This window comes from Stegostoma tigrinum, chromosome 14 (genome assembly GCF_030684315.1).
Source record: "Stegostoma tigrinum isolate sSteTig4 chromosome 14, sSteTig4.hap1, whole genome shotgun sequence".
Classification (NCBI taxonomy): domain Eukaryota; kingdom Metazoa; phylum Chordata; class Chondrichthyes; order Orectolobiformes; family Stegostomatidae; genus Stegostoma; species Stegostoma tigrinum.
Window position 1 is genome coordinate 5,164,329 of NC_081367.1, and position 26,882 is coordinate 5,191,210.

The 26,882-nt window shown below is 41.1% G+C and overlaps 1 protein-coding gene across 1 annotated transcript in view; it reads right to left on the reverse strand.

The window, feature by feature from the left end:
• The window catches only part of atg4b (autophagy related 4B, cysteine peptidase), a 76,366-nt gene that overhangs the window by 3,029 nt on the left and 46,455 nt on the right, over positions 1-26,882 (reverse strand). The window contains exons 4-11 of the mRNA XM_048542228.2: positions 20,378-20,476; positions 19,882-19,983; positions 16,546-16,618; positions 9,056-9,135; positions 5,292-5,491; positions 3,665-3,743; positions 2,831-2,976; positions 1,110-1,166 (exon numbers count right to left, since the gene is read on the reverse strand). Coding sequence (XP_048398185.1) covers positions 1,110-1,166; positions 2,831-2,976; positions 3,665-3,743; positions 5,292-5,491; positions 9,056-9,135; positions 16,546-16,618; positions 19,882-19,983; positions 20,378-20,476 — 836 coding nt within the window. The remainder of the gene's footprint in view (positions 1-1,109; positions 1,167-2,830; positions 2,977-3,664; positions 3,744-5,291; positions 5,492-9,055; positions 9,136-16,545; positions 16,619-19,881; positions 19,984-20,377; positions 20,477-26,882) is intronic.

Below are 26,882 nucleotides of genomic sequence, written 5' to 3' on the forward strand. Positions count from 1 at the left end.
AATAAAAATCTGAAGAGCCTAATGATAACCGCGAATCCATTGCCAATTGTCAGGAAAAAGCTATCTGGTTCATAATGTCCTTTAGGGAAAGAAAGGGCCATCTTTACCTGGTCTGGCCTACATACAAGTCCAGAGCCACAGCAATGTCGTGGACTCTTAACTGCTCTCTGGGCATTTAGAAATGGACAATAAATGATGGCCTAGCCAGTGATGACCTCATCCCATGAATGAATAAAAAAATTCTGCAAAATTCCCATAAACATTAATTGAACTCAGTGACCAAAGTCTTGGCTTAGTTGATTAGACATCGTCTTCTTAAAGAAGCACAGCTCTCCTTCATTAGAACTTTTTTTTATTCCTCCTTGGAATGTTGGTGTTGCTGGCAATGCCCATGTTTGATACCCAGCCCTAATAGCATTTAGGAATACATTCATGAGCTGTGTTTTTGAATCATCACAGCCTTTGGATGTAGGTACACCCATAGATTTCTTTCTGCATTAATTTGGCGCAGCTGAGTGACTTGGGAGATAGTTTTGAGGGTAATTAAGAGTCAATCACATTATATTGTGTTGCATTACAAGGTACAACATGCCTGCCTTTAAAACAAGCTTTGCTCAATGGCATTCCTAACTATGAGTCAGCTCTCGTCCATGAAAAATAATGTGTATTATGATATCTCCCATCTTCAGGGTATTAAAACTCCTTTCACAGAAAATTGGATCCTTCTTATTTTAGAGTGTAGTTATTGAATTTACAAGTCTTCTGGGAGTATGGTGACATTACCTTTATAGGCTGACTCAGTCTGACTTTTCGACAGGTGAGAATGCTCCAAATGCACCATACCTGACAATTCCAGTTCAGGTAAGCAACTTCTAAATGTTTCAAACTGCTATTCTTAAATGGTATGTACAGATACTAGAATCTCTGCAATTTTTTCTGTAAACTGATATAAACAGTTATGAAGAAGCCAACTCTCTTTAAATGTTTGCTGTGCTTTCTAGTCTCAGGGACCAAATGACCCGCTTTAAATAGTACAGGTGAGCAGTTTAGCAGAACCACCTGCTCTTTCATTACGAGGATCCAATTTATCTTAATAGAACTAGTCTCACCATTTTCATTCGTTTACACCAGTCGTTAAAATCCTCCTCTGTGCTGCAGAAAAAGCCCTGCAGGAGAACAAGACAATCAAAGGTCAACATCAGCACAAATGTTGATGTAGTCACCTACCACTGACATCCAACTTAAACAGGAAGCAATTTGTAGACATTAGTACTCAAGGGGAACCCGGTGAGGGGATTCCAACATCCAGCCTTGGCTGCACTAAAGCTTGATGGCAGGAATAGCATGTGCAGAACCTCAACTGGAGGATGGTGTGTGAAGTATCTCAGGAAGGCAGTGCATGTGGAATATTGAGGTGAAAGGGTGGTGCGCAGGGATGGTTGTGGGTCGGTTAACTGTTTTGGGTTGCAGCCCATCAGGACAAATCAATCGGTGCAAACCACATCCAAAAATGTGCACCAGATGCTGTGGCCTGAGCCTGTGTTGGGAGCTCCTGACATAACAATGCAACCTAGATCCATCCCCATGCACCTTTCCACAATTTACATCTTCCATTGCTGTTAACCAGAGTCACTGGAACCAGTAACTCTTCCTGATTTTGCTATTCAGAGAATAAACATAGAAAGACCCAAACAGCTTAAGCTGCATTTACAAATTTCTCTAGATATTACCATGTTCATAAGATGTAGAGAGAACATTGAATGTTACAGAAAAGCTACACTTGTTTTTACTCATTTCTCTTAATACTTTGTACCAACGTTTTTTTGTGCCTAGCTACCTTGGTACCCAAGGCGGGAGTAGTCAGAGAGTAGTCTTTGTTCAGAGAGTAGTAAGAGAATGGAACGCTTTGCCTGCAACGGTAGTAGATTTGCCAACTTTAGGTACATTTAAGCCGTCATTGGATAAGCATATGGATGTACATGGAATAGTGTAGGTTAGATGGGCTTCAGATCGGTATGACAGGTCGGCACAACATCGAGGGCCGAAGGGCCTGTACTGTGCTGTAATGTTCTATGTTCTATGTGTGGCAACATTATACACTCTTCACTGTACTCCTGTACATCTGTACTTGAGTATGCATGACAATAAAATCTAAATCTAACATGCGAGGAAGAATCAGTTTTGCTGCTAGCATGCAGTCTGCCTGTGAGAACCTCAGCAGAAACTAGATTTCAGGCTGAGCCAAACCTGCCTCAAGTCCAATACCTTCTTAAAGCCAAGTTCTCTGGAAGATCCCTATTTTCTGGCCAAAGACTGTACACTAACATCATCTTGCTGCACTTTTGTCACCATCAAAAAGAATTGTGGAACTTAAGCCAACCGAGCCCAAGCTCCTATGAAAAAGAACCTTCACTGGATACTGATGTTTTGGACTCAAGAAAAATCACATGAATTAATGTCCATATCTTTGATTTTTCATCATCCTTAATTGTAACCTCTTTCCTTTCCTTAGCTCAAGTCTCACTCCAGGACTTGATGGCCACAGAAGGTATCTTCATGATGTGAAAGCAGCAATGTAATAATCAACTTGCAAAACCTTCTAACAGGCTTGTGACAGGCAGTAAGAGAACAAGTTTCTTGGTTATCGAGAACCCTGTAGTAACTGCACCATAACAGCTTCCATTCACATGCTCTTGCCAAATTGCCATTAGCCAGGCAGTCAATTACCAGCTAAAGCACAGCACCAAGATCTTTACAGATCTCATCATTTGGTTACATTGTATTAGCAAAAGTGCTCTTATGAACAGACATGCTGGATTGCTGCACATACCACAGCGATGGATGGATCCAAGTCACAGATGCTCATCCTACAAGGAGGATGCTGACAGTGGAAACTCTCATCTGGTATAGAGAAATCGTCAAATGGCTCCACTGCAGGCTGTGTCGTGTGTGGATCAAGGTAGATTAGCTCATCATCTGCAAAATTAAATGACAGAATGGAAGCAATCAGCTCTGATGAAAGGATCTAATTACAAACCCAAGCAAGTCAAAAAGATTTCACATGACTTCCCGGGTCACAGCGTGATGTTTGCACACCATTTGCACTGCCAGGTCAAAATGATACCATTTAGCTTTTCATTAGCCAACAAGTACAGAACTGTTTTAAACCATTACCTAAGAGTAATCATCAGCTCATGTATATAGAACAGTATTATTTGAGGAAGTTGTTCTGTGCATAGCTGATGGAGAATAAAACATTAAGGGATTTACATGTTAGCTATACCCAAAAATAAGTCAATTGTGGCATTCGACTGAATATTTTGTAAAGATATGTTTGCTGTGCAATACCATTCTTTAACTGGATGCAGACTAAGCATAAAAGGTAATACTATTTCTTAGCAGATTTCAGTTGCATTGCTTATGACGAATCAGAAGAATCTATCATGGTACAAATGGGAAAATGTTACAGAAACCTAGGAAATATACACATGGCATCCCGCTCCATCTGATAGTTGCTCGCCACTCTCTCATGGTTCACTATTTAGCTCCCACCTCACCACTGTCAAGTTTAAAATGTATCCACGTATGGCTTACAGTTGGTTGAGGCTTTGCAATGCCCATTTGGAAGTGACAGGAGTAGTGGTGCATTTCAGCAGTGACTGACCTACATATCCGATGAAATAATGGGCACTGTTGGGTTTGCCACCGATGACTCCAAGAGATTGTGGCATCATGAAGCATTTCTGAAAAGATAAAATTGAAATGGTGAATGAAACTGACATGGTAAGAGAGACACAGAAGTAGAGGAAGAGGGGGAGTGGGTGGTAGTCTAAGGAGAATGAGGGGTGGACGTGTGATGGGTTGATGGATAGAGGTTAAAAAAGCCACATAAGCAGATGTTAGGACAGTTGATGAACACTTATATATTGAGCAAGGTTTCGAGCTACATAAACAGGTCTGGGGGGGTGGACTTCCAGTCACCAACCCAAGGAAACCTAACCAGATAAATGGAAAGCGGGACATAACACCAGCGCTTCGTCGGAGGGTCACTGATAATGTTACCTAGAATGGTGATGAAACATCTGGGAACACACCTTCCAGCTCAGCGAGCAAACTCACATCCAGTGGACTTCCAGTGCTTAGGGCCCAGGCAGCTGACAGCACAGCTGCCAGTAGTGGAGTGATGGAAATCAGAAATGCACAAGGCGGCAGAATTAGAGAAGCAAAGACATCTTGGACAACTGCAGTGAGGGTAGTGAAAACAAGTACGACAATATTAAGATGTAAGTGTTGGTGGACAAGTTAATGTAGGTCAAAGAGGACAGGGGTGCCTGAAGTTAGATTACAGCAAGCGAAACTGAATGAGCTCCAATTTTGTGAGGGTACAGGTGGCAGAGAGCAGTGAAACAGTACTCAGACATGGATGACAGTTTGAGCAAGGCAAGGCAGTGACAGAGGCTGGTAATGTTATGCAAATAGAGTTGGTGGTTCCACTGCTGGGGTGAATATTGAGTCTCTCAATTTAAGATCAAAAAAGAGGCTCAGTTTGCAACAGTCTGGTTCAACTTTGAACCAGAGAGAGGGAGGGAATCAATCGTAAAAACAAAATGCTGGGAAGTCTGGCAGCATTTAATGATTCAGGGCAATGGACTATCAGAAATGGAAAAGTTGGCAATCTAACAGGTTTTTACAAACACAGACAGGGTGCATGGAAGAAAAAAAGTGAAACATTCATAAATAGTTTCTTAATATTTAACTGGAAGAAGTTTCTGCTTATCCAGTGGATGCTAAAGAAGTATAATCGCGAACTTGAGGAAGTGGAGGGGTACAGCTGGGTGTCATCAGTATATGTGAAATCTGACGTTGCGTTTTCAGATGATGTCACCTAAGGTATAGCATGTAGATAAGGAATAGGAAGGGCTCGAAGGCAAATTGTTTGCAGATTCCAGAGATAACAGGGCAACAGCAGGAAGAGATGACATTGCAAATGATACTCTAGTTACAGTTAGATAGACAGGAATAGAACCAGGTGGATGCAGTTTCATCCAGCTAAGCGATGGAGGAGAGATACTGGTGCTGGATCTTATGGTTAATTGGATCAAAAGTCCTGCAGACAGTTTGAGGAAGATGAGGAGGGTTGGTTTACTATGGTCACAGTGGGATTCGTGCAGACTTAATGGTCAGAACAGTCTGTCTGTATGCTGAAAACGTTAGGTGTAGTTTTCCAGTATTCACAATTCTTTTGTTTTTCATTCTCATCATAAGCCTTTCATCAGGGGAGAAAACTGTACCTTCAACGTTTTGATGTATGCTTCATTGATCTCGCTGAGTCCCAGCCTGAGAGGTATTAGCAACACTAATGGTTTCCACGCTAATGTATCTTCTGAGCAATTTGCACCTGAAGAATACCCATTGAACGGCCTTTGACCAACAGTTTGAGGGAATGCTGCTGCTGCCCCCGCACATGGATTCTCAGATTTGCACAACATCTCTGTTACAAAACAAGAGACAAAACTGGTGACAGCCTGCTCTACCCAGTCTCATTGCTCCCTATACACAACATCAACACTCGAAGGTATTTGATAAAAGTCCCCCAAAAGAGACTGTTGGCTCAAGATAAAGAAAACAAAGGCATATTATTGATCTGCGTTGGAAATTGACTCAGTGGTAGGGGTAGAGAGTAAGGGTGATGGGCAGGCACTAAATCAGCAGTATGAGACTCATCTGTTCTGCAAGGATTTGTGTTGGGACCGCACTTGTTCATCATATTGACTTACACTTAGAGGATGGAATGGGAAGTACCAAATCTAAATTTGTTGATGACACAAAGATCTTTGTAAGCAGTGTGGATGGAAAAGTTAGAGAGACATTGATAGGTTAAGTAAGTGGGCAAAATTGTGCCAAATGGATTTCAATATAGCCAAATGTGACTTTGGACAGAACAAGGACAGGCCAGGTGCTTTCTAAATTGAGAAAAGGTTAGAAACAGTGGAGTCTAAAGACTCCAGGTATACAGATGATTAATATATCATGAAAAGTAAACACAATCAAAAATGCTAATGAGATGACTGGTGGTGAGTTTAAGCTGATGGTCACCATACTTCAGGCAAGGGGTCAGGCACAGAACTTGAGACATTCACCTCAACCAGTGTGGGAATTGGGTCTGTGCTGTTGGCATCACTCCGCATTCCAAGCCCACCATCCAGCCAACCTAGCCCCGATCTACAGGAGTACAAAGGTAAAGAAATCATGTTTCATCTATACAAAAACCTGATATGACCACCTTGGAGTACCGAGAGTAATTCTAGCCACATCACTTTAGGAAGGATCTCTTGACCCTGGAGGGAGTGCAGGAGAGATATGACAAAATGAAACCTGGATTCCAAGGTGATACATTGATTTTCCATGATGTTTAGAAGGTTAAAGAGTGATCTGTCAGTGATACTAAGGGAAAAAGGATAACTGTTGGGGAGTCCAGGACTGCAACTATAGTCTAAAAATGCGAGCCTGTCCTTGCAGGCATGAAATTGAGAAATATACACACACATACAAAAGGGGGCAAATCTTTGGAACTCTCTTCTGAAAACAGCAGCCAATGCCAACTAATTGTTAAGATTACATTCAAGATTGATATATTTTTGTTGGAAGTTTTTCATAGATTTGGAAAAAGATAGGCATACACAGATTTAAATGGCAGATCAGGCATGATCCCACTGAATGACAGAATGGGCTCAGACAACTAAACGTTCCTAACTTCTTAGCTCCACTGTACATTGTCACAGTTTGGTTATGGCTTCTTTTTCCCTATTCACCACAAAATCCTGATACCTAGGGGTTCACGTGCATCGATTTTTAAAGCCACTAGGGATGTACTAAGAATTGTTAATGAAGGGAGATATGCGTGTTCTGGGATCTTGGGCTTCATTTATACAGGAATTGAGTACAACAGCAGGGAGACCACCCTGAATCAGAGTTGGTATTATGTCCAACTCCAGTCAATCCATTTTAGAAATGGTGCAAACATTCTTGAGAGAGTGCAGAGGGGAGTTCCCACAATGGTTTCAGAGATGTGGGATTCTAACTAAAAAAAAAATCAGAGGAACTGATATAAACACAGAAAATGGTGGGGAGAAACTCAGCAGGTTATGAAGAGGTGTCAGATCAGACTCAAATTATTAACTCGTTCCCAACAGATGCTGCAAACCTAAGTTTCTCCAGCATTCTCTGCGTTTGTTTCAGATATTCCAGCATCTGCAGTATTTCGCTTCTGTAGGAGAAACTGGTGTTCATGGACAAAAGGAGTTTGGAGGGGGATTTGACATGTACAAAAATATGACAAGTTTAAAAAGGAAGCAAAGAAAAGCTGTTCACAGTAACTGATGGTATGAGCACAAGCACAGACAGATTTAGGGTTTTGGGCAAGAGTTGTAGAAGCAATGTGAGGAAGAAAATTTTCTCCCCCACACTGCGTGGTAGTAACTTGGGACTCCTGGCTGTCTTCAGTCTCTCCACAGTGTTTACCGAATAGGTAAAATCAAGACAGCCCAATGGCAGAAAAATCCCACCATTACTATCGTCAAAAGTCACATGAGATGATAGCCCAGAGATAGCAGGAACTGCTGATGCTGGAGAATTTGAGATAACACTGTGTGAAGCTGGATGAACACAGCAGGCCAAGCAGCAGAGGAGCAGGAAAGCTTGATGTTTCGGGCCTAGACCCTTCTTCTGTGTTTATCCAGTTCTACACCTTGTTATCTAAGATTCTCCAGCATGTGCAGTTCCTACTATCTCTAAAAAAAATTAGTGCTCCCTCCCTTTTCTTAACATGTGAACCTTGCTACAAAAAGCACACCCATGACAGAACTGTAATGATTACTTGGATGACACTCAATGTGCAGGTTTCTGCATTATGAATGGAAAGAGGAGGTCCATAGAAGTGTTTATTGGTCTTGTGAAAAAATGGGGAGAAAAGGAAGGAAAATATGTATCATGGTCATCACTGAGCATTGGGATGTATTCCTGTTCCTGATTGACAATGATAGCATCTAGGCTTGTACATCCTGTTTAGAGTGGTTACTTCTTTATACATTCACATTGAAACAGCAGTAAACTACAGCTGTCAATGGACTTGAGGTAATTGCATTCAATTGTGATCACAAGTGGTTGGAAAAGGATTTTTATTGTTTATTAATTACACTTCTAAACCAATACTTAATCTCCTGTAGCACTGCTGAGACACATGAAAGAATCTGTGTGATGTGCAAGTGAAATCAAGTTAGAGAGCCGGAAATAATTGGATCAGCACATGCAGGTGTAATTTAAAGTATTTAGTCTGTTCATTTTATTTGACAATTTAGGTAATTAAGAAGTAGGGCTAGTTACAGCACAGAAGTCACCTACAGTGGAAGGAAGATAAAGTGCTTCTTATGCCACCCTGCCAGAAGGACAGAACTTCAGCGTGACAATGCATAGGAGGTTTCTATCAGAATATGAACATAAAAACTGATGAGAAAGTTAGTGATAAAAAGTAAAATTTTGAGGACGATACATACATACAGACACATAGTTGTCAATACAGTATATAGATCAAGTCAAAGATTGGGCTTGGTTGACCATTCTTGTTTCTTAGAACACAATTCAAAAACTTACACCATTTCAGATTTCTTATAAATGCTTCTTTAGCAATAACTACCATGGAGACTTCTGTTAGCTGAGGTAGCAGATGGGCACAGACAGCAGGATTCCACCAGGAACACAAGATGAATTAATTAATCGACTTGTGCTAATGTCAGTTTCAGAAAGCTGAATTGGAGAATGCATTGATTTTCCTCAAATAAAGTCACAGGATTATTAATGTTCAATTCAATTGCAGTTACAGACAAACCCCTGGATTAGTACTCAAATCGAAAGATTTCTACTCAGGACCAGGGATCTACATTCACCCAACTGAAGGTAAAGGCTGGTAAAAGCAGGAATAACATTTACAGCTTGGTTCAACCTCAGGGAGCTATCAAGAGCATAGAACTTTATAAATTCACTACTTGCTGATACTTACTGATGTCATCAATTATTACGGTGTTATCCATCGCCACATGAACGGCTAACAAGCTCCAGTTGTCAAAGAATGTGAGCTTCCTAAAAGGAAAGATGAATAGTGTTATACACCATGAGCTATGATAAAGAAAGCATACATGCAGCCTGCTACATACAAAAGAATGCAGCACAGGGGATCCATGTTCAACTCCTGAACCATGATGAATTAGCTGGTCCTAATCTAACAATCAGGGTGGGAAATGTACAAATAATGAGCCAAATATTCAAGAAATGATTCACCAGGCATTGTGGATATAAACACACATTTGTAAATAACATACACAGTCATGCAGTCAATCTCATTTTAATAGAATTCCATCTACCTTCATGTTTAACCATCTTTTTGAGATTCATGTAGTTCTATTTACTTTTATGTATGTTTAATCAGATAACCATTGGCATTTTGTTCAAGCTGTTAATCACCACAGTATTTGCAACATTCTGGCAGCTTACTGCAATACTAATTATTCCATAGAAATCTAAATATACTAAATTCTCAAGTTGTTAATATTATTCTCAACCATTGCCTTTATTTGAATTAAATAACCTGCAGAAATTACATAATATCTTAAAATGAGCCTGCTCTGTACATCCCAATGCGAACACTTTTAAAACTTTATACACAAAAGCCACAAAATCAATCTGTAGTGGTTCGAGAAGGCAGCTCACCACCATCTCCAGGATAACTAGTGATGGGCCTAGCCAGCCAGCACCACCCACATTTTGTGTGAATGAATATGACAAAATGTTTGGACTGTCGAAACCCATTTCAGAAGACCACATGCTAGACTTAATCACAGGCTCCCAAACTCAAATAGACACTGGTCATCACAGAAATACAGAAAGATGTTTATCAACACTCCTTGGACTAACTACAAATGGAAAAATAAACTACAAATACAAAATACATCTCAATTGTTTGGCTATTTCATCCTCTGGCAGTAGTCAACAATACTATTCGATCTTAACGCCCTCACTTCCTGACCCACCTTGCAGTGAGAAAGCAATTGCACATTCTCTTTCTTTCCCAATCAACCTCAGGCAGTAACACCTTTTTCCACGTACTGGCACTTATAATTACACCCGTCAACCTCCATCTTCCAGCAAGGTATAACTTCCTGCCATCCCCAAACTAATCTTGTCTTCATACTTCATCTAATTCCTACTGGTAAAAGCAATCACCGGACATGATGAGCAATGGCAGAAGATGAAGATGAAATACCTGAATAGGGAGGAATTTGACTTGAGCCTGGGATTCAGTCTACGATGTCATGATATGCATTGCTACAATCCATACTGATATATATTGCTGTCTTTGAATCTTGGCGTAGATGACTTTTTGGATATTTTTCTGTAATGTTTATTGAGGAAGTAATGTTGACCGGTTGACACAAACAGCACACAACAACCTCAAACCTGCTGGTAAAGTTTCACCTTGTAGGTAGTTCACTACATTATGGATGCTGTCTCTCAGGGGAATCACTGACTGTTCTAACAGTCAGTAAGGAGCATTGGAGAAGCCCTATTAAGTAGATGTAAAACATCACAACGGCACTATATATTTTGAAGGGTGAAGGATTTTGCCCTACTCTGAGACAATATTTCTTTCCAAGCAAGATAAAAAAAATCAGATTATCTGGGTATTAGCACACTACTGTTTGTGGGAGCTTGCTGTGAATAGAATGGCTTTTATAAATTGCTATATTTCAACAGGACCATATTTTGAAACTTCACAGTTGAGATATTTTGGTCATGAAAAACACTGCATAAATACTTTCCCTCATTTGCACCTAACCAGTACATTTTAGTGGTAATTCAGCATACATTGTTCGAAAAACATGATAGCATACAATACTCAAAAAAAAATTCATGGTACTTTGAGGCTGCAAAGTGTACAGGTGGAGTGGACAGAGTTCCCATTGTGTTAACCTTACAGCTGAGCAATAGCCAGGGTTTGATTTGCAATATGCCACAGCATGAAACAAAGAACCCCACAGCATGTGTCAGCGCTGCTGACAACATCTCCTTCCCCTAGCTACTAGAGCTTGTTCTCTAAACTGTTCAAAACAAGTTATAGAAAAAGTGCCCTAGACATTGAGAGAAGTGACAGAAAGAAACTGCAGCAATTGTGCTTTATATCGTTACCACTGTAACTGAATTTTGAGCTTAAAGACTTATCCAACTGCTATGGATAAGGATATTAGTATTTATATTCCAGAAATCAGCAATACACACGCTGCTTTGTTCCTGAGAAAGTGTCATAGAAATTTATTCCAAATCCAAGCACCACTCATCTTCTTGGAACAACACAACCTTGATTTGCTGAGAGTACTTAGAGAAAAGATCTACTTTATATTAGAAAGCAAAGTCTACCACACACTTGTATTCTTCACATATCACATTATTTAACTACTGCAGTTTTCAGTGCCACACTTGCACTTAATAATGAGAACTCTGAGCCATAAATGGAGGGCAAAGTGATTCGGTGCAGCAGATAACTGAACTGATTATAAATGAAGAGGAAAATTACTAGCGAGGAATTTGAAAAACAAACCAAGTTCCATAAGTCAGTAAACGTTTGAGGTACAAGGAACAGGTAAGTCATTCCAAACACTTCTTGTGAAGCCTTTCAGCTGCTATTTTGGTGCCTCAGTCAACTGACGAGACATACCGCAAATACAGTTCAAAACATACAACCTGTAGAAACACTAATTTGTAAAACAAGTGTCACTGCATCCATAAATGGTCCATCACCACCCATTAGGCCTTGCCTCAAAACTCAGCAGGTGACAGTGCCCAAAGTGTAAGTCTGGTTTGAAGGCAGCTGCCTGTTCCTCTCCATGGTATCAGCCAGTTCTTCACTGTGGTACAGTCCCCAGCAACTAATCTGCTCAGACCCAGCCCTGTCCACGTCAATCTGCTGAGAAACATAACCCACACCATCAACCCAGCAGCACTGTTGTGCCCTGCTATCACAATACTTGACATGAATAATAAGTCAACAGTCAGTAAGGAGCACTGGGGGACAGACTTGGGAAATAGTGAGATCCCATTTAAACAGTTTGAAGAGAAGAGCACATAAGTCAGATAATTGGAAATTGTCCTGAAAGTGCAGCAGAAATGGAATAGTGTTCACAGCAAGTTTCCCTGTAGTGACAAAGGAAACGTGACAGGAGAGCAACAGACTGCATGTTTTAAATCAGAAAAGTTTAAGCAATTTAGAAATCAAATTACGGAAATTGCCTATGTAATCAGTAAGGGTGAAAAAGGGAGGTTGAGCATGAGATTTTTTTTGTGATTCAGACATCAAGACAAGATTAATAAACCACAAAAGCAGAAGTTAAAGCACAGCAGCTTGCCATTTCAATTGACTTATCCTATGCTATTTCTATCTAAACCCTCTGTATTCTTATATCACTTACCCATTCATTTCCTACATTGTTCATTACAGTTCAATGTAGGGGGCTCAAACATCATTGAACTATAGATACAGAAAGCTAACATGCAGATATAACAAGCAATGAGGAAAGCATATGGTATGTTTGCCTTAACTTCAAAAGAGTTCAACTATAAATGGTGTCAAAGTCTTACTGCAAATATACATGATTTTGCTGCACCTAGAGTGCTGTATATGATTCTGGTCTAAGAAAGGATATAATTATAAGAGGTTTGCAAATGTTCAGACCTATTCCTGGGATGAGAGGATTGTTCTATGCTCAGCCATTGAGTAGACTGGCCTATATTCCCTAAAGTTCAGCAGAATGAGAAGTGCTCACACAAAATTCTTGAAGAGCTTGACAGCTGATTTTGGAAAGATGCTTATCCAGGGAAGGGAATCTAGAAGAAGGGGCTGATTCTCAGAAGAGGAGGTTGGCCATTTAGGATTGAGCTGAGAGCAAATTTTATTTTAGTCCAAGATTTCAGAATCTTTCAACTTCTCTATAGCAAAAGTTTTAGATGCTTGGTCGCTGAACATATTCAAGTTAGAGATCAATTGTGAGTAGCTAAGGCTTCAGCACCTGTGGGACACCAATATAGCTTGACTATTCGAGTAAAGGCTCATTATCCTTCTCTTCTCTTCTGTTGTACAGTGTATTTCTTACCCAATTCAGTTCCATGAACTTCAAATTTAACTAACAATTTCTTATGGGGGTTTCTATTAAATACGATCTAGAAGTCAACAGAGTAACATTCATAGTGCCATGACCAAACTGCAAACAGAGTGCCCCATCGTTCCACAAGCTGTCGTACTGAACCCCAATCAGACACGGCGATCAATAAACCCCATTGACTGCTATTCAAGACAAAAGCATTTCACACCAAGTTTTGTCATTAATAGATAATAATACTATATATTATAAAACACAACTTTAACAAATGCCTGAGAAGAGAAAGGATTCCTAATCTTCTACAATGTAACAACATGCCCTTTCAAAAACCTCAAATACACAGACACAAACACAGTCTAGCAAAACTGGAGTTGATAAAAAACAAGGGAGAACTCTTCACTACTTGGAGTCATTCCAGGCTCACAGGAAAATGGTTGTGGTTTTTGAGAGGTTAGTCATCTCAGCTCCAGGACATCTTTGCAAGAGTTCCTCAGGCTACTGTCCTAGGCCCAACTATCTTCAGCTGCTTCATCACTGAACTTTTCCCCCCATCACAAGGTCAGAAGTGGAGATGTTCACTGATGATTGCCAATGTTCAGTACCATTTGCAACTCGGATACTGAAGCAGTCCATGTTCAAATGCAACTAAATCTGGATAATATCCAGGCTTGGGACAACAAGTAGCAAAAAAAATTCATGTCTCAAATACCAGGCAATGACTATTTCCAACAAGAGAATCTAACAATGATAACTTGACATTCAACGGCATTACCATAACTGAATGCACCACTATCAACATCCTGGGGCTATCACTGACCAGAAACCGAACTGGATTAGCCAACCAACAAACACCAAACTACATTAACCCCATTATCTGCACTTGGTCCATAGTCGAAAATGACGAGGCATACTAAGTGCGCATTCAGATGCTCACGTTTGTGTACTGTCTACAAGGGAAAGAACTTTCATTTTTCAAAATTTTCATTTTATTGTGGCAGTATACTAAAAGATATTTGTCCTCCAACTACTTCAAGCTCTTCACATACCAACCTCTTCATTCTATGAAGTAAAAAGTGGCCTGCTTCATTACAATCACATCTAGAAAGTGGATATTTTATGACATAAGTCTCTCAAACAGTAGTGAAACTGAAGTGGATGGTGTGATACACGATCAAACAGAGTCCGAAAGTAGGCACTAATTCTTTAGCAACAAAAACAGAAGTTGCTGTAAAAGTTCAGCACGTCTGGCAGCATGGTTGAAGAAAAAAAATCAGAGTTAGCTTTTTGGGTCTGCTGACTCTTCTTCAGAATTCTTTAGCAATGTGATTGAGGAGAAGTTTCAGCTCGACCAGGTTAGGGATTCCCGCCAGACTCTATTCCCTATTTCCATACCCACTCTCCTCTCTCCAAACATAATGAGCTGTTTAACTGTAGCAACAAATCCCAAATCCAATAGCTTTCAACGTAGAACATGCTCATTTAATCCTACTGAACAATCAAATTTTGATAAAACATATCCTCATATTCACCATGGACATAGAACATAGAACATAGAACAGTACAGCACAGAACAGGCCCTTCAGCCCACAATGTTGTGCCGACCATTGATCCTCATGTATGCACCCTCAAATTTCTGTGACCGTATGCATGTCCAGCAGTCTCTTAAATGACCCCAGTGACCTTGCTTCCACAACTGCTGCTGGCAACGCATTCCATGCTCTCACAACTCTCTGTGTAAAGAACCCGCCTCTGACATCCCCTCTATACTTTCCTCCAACCAGCTTAAAACTATGACCCCTCGTGCTAGCCATTTCTGCCCTGGGAAATAGTCTCTGGCTATCAACTCTATCTATGCCTCTCATTATCTTGTATATCATCATAACAGTTTGGCTGGGTACTAAATCCCGCAAGCAGTTACCACAGCAATTCTGCTTTCAACTACAATGTTAACCTGCAACAATGAAATTGAGTAAGAGTGTTACATTAAATGCAGTGTTTTATTTTGGTCATTCAAAGGACCATAGCATCCCCACAGTATAGAAGCAGGCCATTCAGCCCATCTAGTTCACAGCGACCCTCCAAAGAGCATTCCACCCAGACCCACCCACTACTTCATCCCTGCACTTCCCAACCTAGACACTATGAACAATTTAGCATAGCCGATACATGCGACCTGCACATCTTTGGACTGTGGGAGGATACCGGAGCATCCGGAAGAAACCCACAAAGACACAGGGAGAACGTGCAAAGTCCACACAGACAGTCGCCCGTGGCTGGAATCAAACCCGGTCCCTGGCACTGTGAGGCTACAGTGCTAACCACTGAGCCACCGTGCCGCCCAACTTTGGCTGATCAGTAGATGTTGTCAGAATGACATTCCTGTGTACTGTTACATCAGCAGATCAGTTTTGCACCCAATACTCATGTAGCAAAACTTGCAAATGAACCATCACGTGCTAAATCAATTCCTGGCCTAGCTCCTATTGGAGTTGCCCCTCTGTTCTTTGGGTAAGAATTTTTGATTCTTTAAGACCACTGTAGAATCAAGAATTCTAGGCTGCAGTAGATGGCAGCAGGTACTTTCAGCCAAAGCGCTATTTTCAGGAAGGAACCTGGAGAAATTACCTCACAGGATGGGAGAGAAGGGAGCCAGGTGGAGAAAGGAAAATGTTTCAGCTACTGCAAAACAGTTTACAACTGGGTTACCAGAGAACTGAGTTGTTTGACAAAGTCTCAAACAGAATTCAGATATTAGACATTTTCTGTAGCACAGCAAAAACTTGGTTAAATTTCTTTATTAAGTATTTTCATTTTGCAAATAGACATACCATCCCTGACCTCAAGTTGTCAAGTTGCTATTTCTCTCTCTTCTGGGCTACAGTAGTGAAGTACGCAGTTAGTCATTCCGAAGAAATGGAATTGATGCCTAATCTGTCATGTTTTGATCTTGAAATTCACGGGGCATCTGGGGTATATTAGCAGATTCATGGTCAGGAGTTTAAAAGCTTGTCCGGTGTCCTTTTGGGCCAGAACACACACAGTCCTGTGTGCATTTGAGCTGCTTATGAGAATGTAGCACAAGCTGCAGACCAAAGGAATATCAGGATCCTGAAGTTTTATCTGATTGAATTCCAGTAACTATGTAATAGATAATGACCAATCAGAAAAGTACATGCAACCAAAGCCTCAGGAAACAGATCTGCAGAAGGTACAAAAATGTATATGCAAAAGATAACCAATATTTGCACGTAATACGAAGAGATTATTTCCACTGAGCTGCTTCTATTGTCACTCAGGAATGTGACCATTCTGTCATCCTGCTGCTGTCATAACTCATACTTACTTTAATACTTGTGCTGCAGTGTTTGGACCATACCACTGACCAATCGACTTTCCTTCTCCAACTCCCATCTGAGCTGCTCCAAGGCAAAGGAGACACAGTTACTGTTGTCATTGTTAATGGCTTCAAGAAGTAAATTCCCAATCTACACCTTGTTACCAATAACCAACCTGTCACCCCACTAATACAGACATTAGTGGATTGCCCGAATGGGAGGCCTGGGTTCAAGTCCCACCTGCTCCAGAGGTGTGTAGCATCTCTGAACAGGATGACTACAAAAAAATAGGTTAAATTAAAAAAGAAATTGAGCTCTGTGTCACAATGGGCCCCCACTCTCCTGCTGCAATCTACAGCACGACTGGTTTGGTTGATATAGGTGGATTCACCAGTGCTGATATTTTTAAAATGTTTACAGAAGACAGTTGTTTCTAAGATATGAAATTATTCAAACTCCTAAATATTTGTCAAACAAAATGACAAGTGCCGTAGTTAAGTGACCTGATAAAAACTCATAACTCTCTATTGATGAGGTCCTGTTGCCTGTTTCCATACTGCTAGATTGAGACTGTAGATCATACAGACTTCCGTTTGGGGGAGTATTGTGATGTAGGGCAAAACTGTTCTGTAACCAACCTCCATTTGCGATCAAGGTTCATGACATGTAATTGTTATCAGGGAAATTGAGGTCTAAAGTGGAACAAGAGTGGATTTTAGTTTTCAACTTTAAGGTTTGGCTTTTTCAAAAAAAAGATCAGAAAATCCTTTTGAACAGTGAATAAAAATGTTTCCAAGACACCATGTGACTTCTCACGGGCAACTAGGTATGGGCAAGAAATGCTGGCCAACCGGGGACACCCAGATCCAACAAATGAATTGAAAAGAAATTCAGACACAACCAATATAGTGTGGAGACAAGACGACCTTAACTGCAGAGGATTTTTTAAAAAAATCAGCAGTTGAAGCAATCAGAGCTAATAAGAAAACCAGACGCAGGAGGCTATGGAAGCACAGAGAACATGTTCCCGAGGTTGTGAAAGTTAAGAAATCTATATTAGCTAGTCAGTCACCCGACTTGGCAGGTTGTTTAAAGGCATCGAGATAAAATGTTAACTCAAGAAAGTACTGAGAGAATTCAAAAACTATTGAAAAAGAAACAGACTGCAGCCATGCCAGATAAGCAAGGTGCTTTAGTGTGGAATTCGGGATGACTCTGCATTGAGGTTTAGATATCTGTAACGTTGCTGTTGGGGTAAAAGTGTTGAATCTTTCTTCCTGATACTTGTCATAAAACGGTTTCAAATAATTTTTGTGCAGTATATAATAACTCATATTTTCTCTATGTAATAAGCTTACGTGCTTTCGTTTAAAGTGCATTGGCAATCTCTTGTGACTATGTTCAGAGACTGGGCTCCACAGCAAACTAAAAGAGGAACAAAACCTACTGTCTGTCAAGCTAGAACTCATTCTGGAATCTAATTTACCTGGTGTTATTATCAGCTGGAATCACAACACATGCATCACACAAGCTATTTTAGTGAAATGTAAGAGATCAAACTCTTCTCTTACAAGTGCAGTACTAAATCCATCCGTGCCATACACCAGATTTGGTACATATCCCTTTCAAGGGTTATAATTGACTCTGTACAAATAAAATCAACTTTTTCATTTATCCAGCTAACCTTCACTGGCTTCTAGAATTCTAAACATCTATCCAATGCATATTAAGCTCCAATATTTCTGTAGGATGACATTTAATAAGCATTTTTCTCACGGTTTAGAGTGCCCAGTATTATATTTTCACAGACACAGTAATCCTCATATCAAATTTATCACATTACTACTCAGGTTTGGCAGGATTCTACTTCATAAATTGATTATCTCTAACACCAAACTTGTCTGTGACCATTCTTAAGTAGGCCTGGTCACAGGCAACACTAACTTTCCCCTACAGCTCATGGGCAGAATAAGCAGAACACAGTCATGCTGGTCAAATAAAGACATTGTTACTGGGAAGGTACGTGCTAAAATGGGATCAAGTGTGCACACAATGCGTGCAATAAGGGCAGTAAGCACAACTTTATGTAGATTTATATTGCATAGTCATTTGGGTAAATTGACCCATTGCTAACAGTTACACTTCACGGACACTCTGACAATAAAAAGTTCTTCCCATCCTACCTTGTATCTTTTTATTCCATTCTCAATCAGTTCTACATCAAGCCTCCCCCTAAATATAGCACTGATATCTGCTTTAACCTCTTACTGCAGCAGGTAGCTCCACAAATGACCACTCTCCATGCAAAAGAATTCCTCCTAAGTTCTTTATTCTACATTAATGTACTTTGTGTCAGACTCCACCATAAGTCAGCCCACTCCACTCCCACTGCCATTCTGTCCGTTTGGTAAGTTTAGCAGGGCAGGTTGCTTCCTTCCCCAACCTGACAGTGGAGACTGCCCGCTATATCAGTGAGGGCAGTAACACTGAGGAAACATGGTCAGAGGGGGGACAGCGAGGATCGGTGCACCCTTCCTACCTTGACAATGCAAACAGAATTGGGATCTAAAATATATCAAAAAATGTAAATATATATTTAAAAAAAACCTCTCAAATGATGCAAATGGAATTGGAACCGGAATATCGTCTGATATGATGAAACACATTCAGTCCCCACTTTTAGACACACACACCTTTAAAGTGGGCAGTGACATTCAGATTAACCAAAAAAAAATTTGATGACAAAAACTATGCGCAGTAATGTCAATGTCAATATTGCTGGTTATAACAAGTCAAGAGCTCCTTATACTTCAGGTAGAAATAACTGTCTTTACTCATCTGACAGGCTATGATGTCATGTGCTGGACAGAATCCAATACCATTTCTATTGGCTATCAACACTTCCAAACACATTTACTCAGGGCGGCAAACATAGTTGGCTCATCATGTTTGTATGTGCCTGATGTAAGTAACGGACTGTGTACAAAGAAAGATATTTTAAAGTGGTTAATTTAGTTTGAACAACAAAAATTAGACATGATAGAAGGCTTAAAATTACGAAATGGTGAGGTGAGATATATAGTAGATTTTTCAAATAGTTGGTACATCAACCAGAATGGCTACAGATCCAAAATTAGATGCAAGAGGTAGAAAAAAAAACAAAGTAATGGGATTGTAGAATTCACTATGAGGGTTAATCATTAAGGGAAAAAAAATTGTTAACATTCCAGGTTAGATTGGATGAGCACAAGGCATGAATGTCTAGAAGGTGAGGTAATGACAAGTTGGGCCAACAACCCGTTTTGTTATGTTCACGTATAGCTCTGCCTTGGCAGGTAGCTTACCTATCTGATGAATGGAGTAGTAGCTGTCCTTTTTGTCAAGAAAAGCATTCAATATATTGTAATATTCATCCCTTTGCTGTTTCCCATTTACCCATCTCCAGTCTGCAAAGAAGAAAGAGGAAACTGAGTGAAAATAAGAAAACACAAGTGATACTGAAAGTTACATGAAAGGGCTTCCAAACGAGCAGGCAGACTGTGGCCTGTTGAAAATCAGTTTTGTTTCGTTGGGGGTGGAGGGGCTGACAGGGTTGGAGAATGAGGGGGAGAAGAGAAATCCAGAAAGCAGTCCCTCACATGCTCAAAACATCAAACCAACACAACATGAGATTTTTGGGCCCCAGGTGAAACATTCCATCCCCATTCACCCAGTCAGGGGCTTGAGCTGATGGAGCAACTTGTGTCACACCATACATAACCCCTAGCTTCCACACCCACAACTACACATCCTGAACACAGCCAGAGGCCAACTAAGTACGGATCAGTTCTTAGAACTCACCTCGACCCAAATGTCTGCATATGAGAGCCTGGGCAAAGATCATTTGTCCACATCGTAACATGCAGCCCCAGCCATTGTCAGAGGTGGGTCCTGTGCCTCCTGCCCAAAACAAAAGAATTCAGCATATTTATGTGTATTTAATATACAATGAACATGCCATATTACATGTTACTTCTGCACAATACTTTGTTAACAATGTTAGCATGTAGAATCACCTGAGAATTAATCACACCACAAACTAGATTGGCAGGGGGATGGGATCCTGAACAGCAAGGAGGCAAGTGTGAGGCTGGAAAGAGATACAGTAATCATAAATAGCAAGTTGAAGAGACAGGTCAGGTTGGAACACAACAGGGAATGAGGAATGCCTATTGGATTAAATTGCATCTATTTCAATGCAAGAGGGGTGACAGGTAAGGCCGACAAACTCAGGGCATGGGTACGTGGGGCTGGGATAATATGCCATTAGATATACATGACTAAGTGGGAGGACAGGACTGGCAGCTTAATGTGTCAGGGTACAGGTGCTCTGGGGGAGGATAGAGGTGGAGGAAAGAGGGGAAGGGGAGTTGCATTTTTGATTAAATGAACACAGCAGTAGTCAGAGATGAAATAACTGAGGGATCATCCAGTGAAGCTTTGTGGGCGGAGCTGAGAAATAAGAAGGGGGATGGTGACATTATTGGGGTCGTACTATAGGCCCCCAAATAGCTAATGGGAATTAAAGGAATTTGCAGGGAGACTGGGAAGACTTGCAGGAGCAAGAGGATTGTCATAGCGGGGGATTTTAAATTTTCTTAACATTGACTGCGATTGCCATAGTGTTAAAGGCTTAAACGGGGTGGAATTTGTTGCATGTGTTCAGAAAAGTTTCCTCAAGCAGTATGGAGAGGGTCCTACTTGGGAAGGGGCAAAACTCGACCTACTCTTGGGAAATAGAGCAGGAGAGGTATCTGAGGTGACAGAGGGGGAGCACTTCGGAACCAGTGACCATAGTTGTATTAGTTTTAAAATAGTTACCGAGAGGGACTAAACTGGTCCACAGGTTCAAGTTCTAAACTGGGGCAAGGTGAATTTTGTTGGAAGTAGACAGCAGCTTGCAGGGGTTGACTGTAGTAGTTTGTTTGTAGGCAAAGGGACCTCTGGGAAATCAGAGGCCTTTAAAAGTGTGAAAGCTAAAGTTCAAGGTCGATATGTATCTGTGGGGGTGAAGGGCAAGGTTGGCAGGAGTAGGGAATCCTGGATGATGAGGTATTGAGGCTCTGACCAGAAAAAAGAGAGGCATGGCTCAGGTACAGGCAGCTAGGATGAAGGGAATCCCTAGAGGTAGATAGGGGATGCTGGAGTTTACTGAAGAAGGAAATCAGGATGGCAAAGAGGGGGCACAAGATAGCTTTGGCTGAGAAGATTAGGGAGAATCAAAAGCGTTTCTTTGGGTATAGTTATTCTTTTTCTTTTAATAGAGACAGAAGAGGACTCTTCAAGGACCAAAGCGGACATGCATGTGTGGAGCTGCAGGAGATGGGCAAGGTCCTCAAATGATATTTCTCCTCTGTGTTTACCATGGAGAAAGACAAGACGACTTGGGAACTTGGGGAAGTTAGTGGCAATACCTTGGGGACAGTCCCCAAGAGGAGAGCAAGTTGGAAATATTAGAATGTATGAAGGTGGATAAATCTCCTGCTCTTATATCCAAGAACCTGCAAGAGGCTAGAGAAGAAATTGCAGGGGCCCTGGCTCATATTTGCATCATCTATAGCCACGAGTGAGGTCGTGGAAGACTGGAGGATAGTGAATGTTGCGCCCTCATTGAAGGAGGGCTGTAAAGAAAAACCTGGGGATTATAAGCCAGTGAGCCTAACATCTGTGGTAGGTAAATTACTTGAGAAGATTCTGAGGGATAAGATATATGTGTATTTAGAAAGACAGGGTTCGATTAGGACTAGTCAGCATGGCTTTGTGCGTGGGAGATCATGCCTCACAACTTTGTTAGAGTTCTTTGATGAAGTCACCGGGAAGGTTGATAAGGCAGGGCAATAGGCGTAGTCTATACGGATTTCAGTAGGGCCTTTAACAAGGTTCCACATGGTAGGCTGCTCTGGAAGGTTAGATCACATGGGATCCAGGGAGAGTTGGCAAATGACATAGCAATTGGCTTGATGGTAGGAAGCAGAGTAATAGTGGCAGTAAGTTTGTCGGACTGGAGGGCTACGACTAGGGGTGTACCTCGGGTCGGTACTGGGCCCATTGCTGTTTGTTATCTATATCAATGATTTGGATGAGAATGTACAAGGCATGATTAGTAAGCTTGAGGATGACACTGAAGTAAGTGATATCGTGGGCAGTGAGGAAAGTTAGCAGAAATTGCAGCAGGATCTTGATCAGCTGGAGAAGTGTATAAAGAAATGGCAAATGGAGTTTAATATAGATAAACGGCAGGTGTTGCATTTTGGAAAGTTAAATCAAGGTAGGAGTTTCATAGTCAATGGCAGGGCCTTAAGGAGTGTAGTGAAACAGAGGGACCTTGGAATTCAGCTGCATGGTTCTCTGAAGGTGGAGTCCCAGGTAGACAGGGCAGTGAAGGCAGCTTTTGACACACTGGCCTTCAGCAGTCAGGGCATAGACTATAGAAGTTGGGAAGTTATGTTGCAGTTGTAAGGGACGTTGGTGAGGCTGCACCTGGAGTATTGTGTTCAGTTTTGGTCACCTTGATATAGGAAGGATGTATTAAAATGGAAAGAGTGCAGAAGAAATTTACAAGGATGTTGCCAAGATTCAAAGACTGAGTTATAGGGAGAGGTTGGATAAGCTAGGACTTTTTTTCTTTAGAGTGTAGGGGACTGAGGGGCGCATCTGATAGAAGTGTATAAGATCATCAGGGGCATGGATAGGGTGAATGCACCCAGTATTTTTTCCAGGGTTGGGGAATCAAGGACCAAAGGGATCAGTTTAAGTTAAGAGAGGAAAGAATAAATAGGAACCTGAGGGGCAACTTTTTTTTTACACAGAGGGAGGTATGCATATAGAATGAGCTGTCAAGTAGAAGTGGTTGAGGACACACACATAGATACGAAAGGTTTAGAAGGATATTGGCCAAGTGCAGGAAAATGGGATTTGCGTGGATAGACATTTTGGTCGGCATGGACCAGTTTGGCCCAAAGGGTCTGTCTCCGTGCTGTAGGACTCTATGATCAATGTGTCCCATGTCAGTGTTTCTGACTTGTAGCCTAATGCTATCTGGACACCATCTAAGATTTTGTCTTATTTTAAGAAACAGTGAGCTACTTCAAGTCATTCCTCCAAAATGAAACCAAGCATTCCGAAAACATCTATAACCCTCACTCTGATGAAGTGTCACTCAACTCAAAACGTTAATTCTGTTTTCCTTTCCACAGTTGCTGCAAGACCTGATGAGTTTCTCCAATGCTTTTTTGTTTTTAACTCTCACTCATTCTTTTGAAAGTATGTTTTTCAGCTCCTTATTTAGCATGCTTACGTTACACAGCCTTTGGTTTGGAGATACAGAAGTGTCCAAACTGATTTTACCATGGTTCACCAATAAGAGGCAAGAAAACTTGAACCTTACCCATTCCAAAATTATGTCTCTTAGCTCTTTCAACCAGTCATGGTTTTATCACCTGCTAAGAACCCTTCTGACAAGATTTGGAGAGCCTCTCAGCATTAACATAATATGGGAGGGTAGTTTCCATCTCCTGTGATAATATGTCTCTTTAATGTCTTCTGAAAGAGTCTGTAACCTCATTCTAAATCGATCAACTTAGAGAGAAAAATGAGTCGACTAATTTGCAATGTTCTCTAGTTGCACGTAATAGGAACAATGCCCCTTTATCCCAACCCTGAGAACAGAAACAGATACTTCGGGATCTGATCTCTCTCCAAAGCACCTTAGGGCTGCAGGTGAAAAACAAATAACTTCTCTGCTTCACCTTCTAAATTAGACATGACTTCCTGAAACACATTTAACAAAATGGTCAGCCTAAATTTCTTTCGGCATCTAAGCCTAATGAGAAACTGGACCAATCCCCATTCAAATTTTCTTCATCAGTGGTGCTGCCCTTGGAAATTGCGAGGGCAAATCCATAGTGGCCGAGAGATGCACATGGCCTGATTTAGATTTAGGTAAGAGTCCACAGGATCCTTACTAAATGCTTCTTCAAATGCTTGTATTGGTATTAATGAGGCTGGCATGATTGCAGCTCGTAGCTTTCCAACTATGTGACATGAGAGTATTGTGGTACAAAGGTCAACCACATCCTTCTGCAATTTCAGGCAATATCTAGCCTGAGTTTCCAAATAGCCAGATGATACAAGATTGGAATTTCATAAACAATTCTCAAAAGCCGATAGTCATATCATGGAGTATAACAACTCGATGGACTACTACTAGCTTAGGAGGTGATCAACACTCGCTCAAAAAGTTCACCCTTATCTTTTCAGACACTTTCAGCCTCTTTCAGGTCAAGCCACCTGACTCTAGCTCCTCAAATCAGGACATATGTTGCCCTCAAAAGGTAAGATTTATTAAGCAATTCATCATGTTTAGACTTGGAGCCTTCAACAAGAACATCACCATTCTCATCTGAATCCTTGAAGGATCAAGCACCCTAACAATGCTCAACAACCACAGAATCCACTCGTCCGATTTAGCCCAATTTTTTTTGGGTGATACAGCTCAGAAACAGGGCCTTTAGCCCACCATGTATATGCCAACCAACATACACAAACTACACTAATCCTATTTACTTGCAGTCAGTATGTAACCTACTATGCCCTGACTTTGGATGCTTGTCTAGATGCTTCTTAACAAGTTCTTAACGATGAGTACCCACTTCCACCACCCTTTCAGGCAGCATGTTGCCAATTTTTTGGCTACTCTGGGTGAAAAACATTTTCCTCAGATCTCCTCTAACCCACCTAATACTCACCTTAAACTTATGCCCTCTAGTCTTTGACACTTCTGCCATGGAAAAAGATTTTCATGATCTACCCTATCTATGCCTTCCATAAATTTTGTATACCTGAATCGGACTGACCCCATCGGCCTCCTCTGCTCCAAAGAAAACAAACGCAGCCTATCCAATCTCTCCACAGACTTTTCACTCCAGACAACATCCTGGTGAATCTCCTCTGCACCCCTCCATTGCAATCAAGTGCTTCCAATAATGTGGCAACCAGAACTGCACACGTTATTCCATCCGAGGCCAAACCAAAGTTGTAACAAGACTTCCTTGCTCATATATGCTACACCCCAGCTAACAAAAAAGCAAGCATTCCATATGCTTCATCACAAGCCTGACAACCTGTGCTTACACCTTCAAGAATCTACGAACTCATACACAGAGGTCCCTTTTTCCCCTCAGTACTGCTGAGGGAGCCACCATTTCTTGCGTATGTCCTTCCCTTACTAGACAGTACAAAAATGCACCTTGCACTTATCAGAATTAAATTCCATTTGTCATTGCTCTGCCCAATTTACCAGCTGATTAGTATCAGACTGTTGCCTGAGACCATCCTCCTCATCACTAATTTGTATCATCTGCCAATTTACTAAATAAATCTCCTACATTCACATCCAAGGTTTTTGCATAGGCTGGTTAGCTCAGATGGTTAGAGTGTGGTGCTAATAATGCGAAGATTATGTGTTCAATCCCCAAACTTACCAAGTCTGCAGGTTTTTTAGCCACAAATTTAATGATTAAGTTTTAGGGTGGCACGGTGGCTCAGTGATTAGCACTGCTGCCTCACAGCACTAGGGACCCAGGTCGACTGTCTGTGCAGAGTTTGCACATTCTTCCCATGTCCACATGGGTTTCCTCCAGGTGCTGTGGTTTCCTCCCACACTCCAAAAAGGTGTGCAAGGTCGGTGGATTGGACATGCTAAATTTCCCAAAGTATCCAGGGATCTTGAGGTTAGGTGGGTTAGATACAGGAAAAGCAGGGTTAGGGGAATGGGTCTGGGTGGAATGCTTTCGGAGGGGCAATGTGGACTTGTTGGGCCGAATGGTCCATTTCTACACTGTAGGGACTTTAAGCAAGGGTCCCGGTACCAATCCCTATAGTATGCTACTGGTCACAGGTTTCCAAATCACAAAACCAATCCACTATCGTCACCCTTTGTAAGCCAATTTTAGATACAGTTTGCTAGGCTTGCTTTGGATCTCATGGGTTTTTACCTTTGGACAAGCTTTCCATGTGGAACCTTATTGAAAGTACTGAAATCCATGTAAATCACATCAACTGCAATCTTCAACAATATACTTTTTCACGTTTTCAGAAAAACTATGCTAAATTAATCAGACGGAATTTACCTCCAACAAACGCGTGTTGACCATCTCTGATCAATCCTTGCCTTTCCAAGTGTTGATTAATCCTGTCCCCTCAGAACGATTTCCAGTAAATTCCCTACCAATGACATCAATCTAACTGGTCACTAGGCCTTATTACCACATAGCCTGCCACAACACACCCCCTGTTGTGAATCACT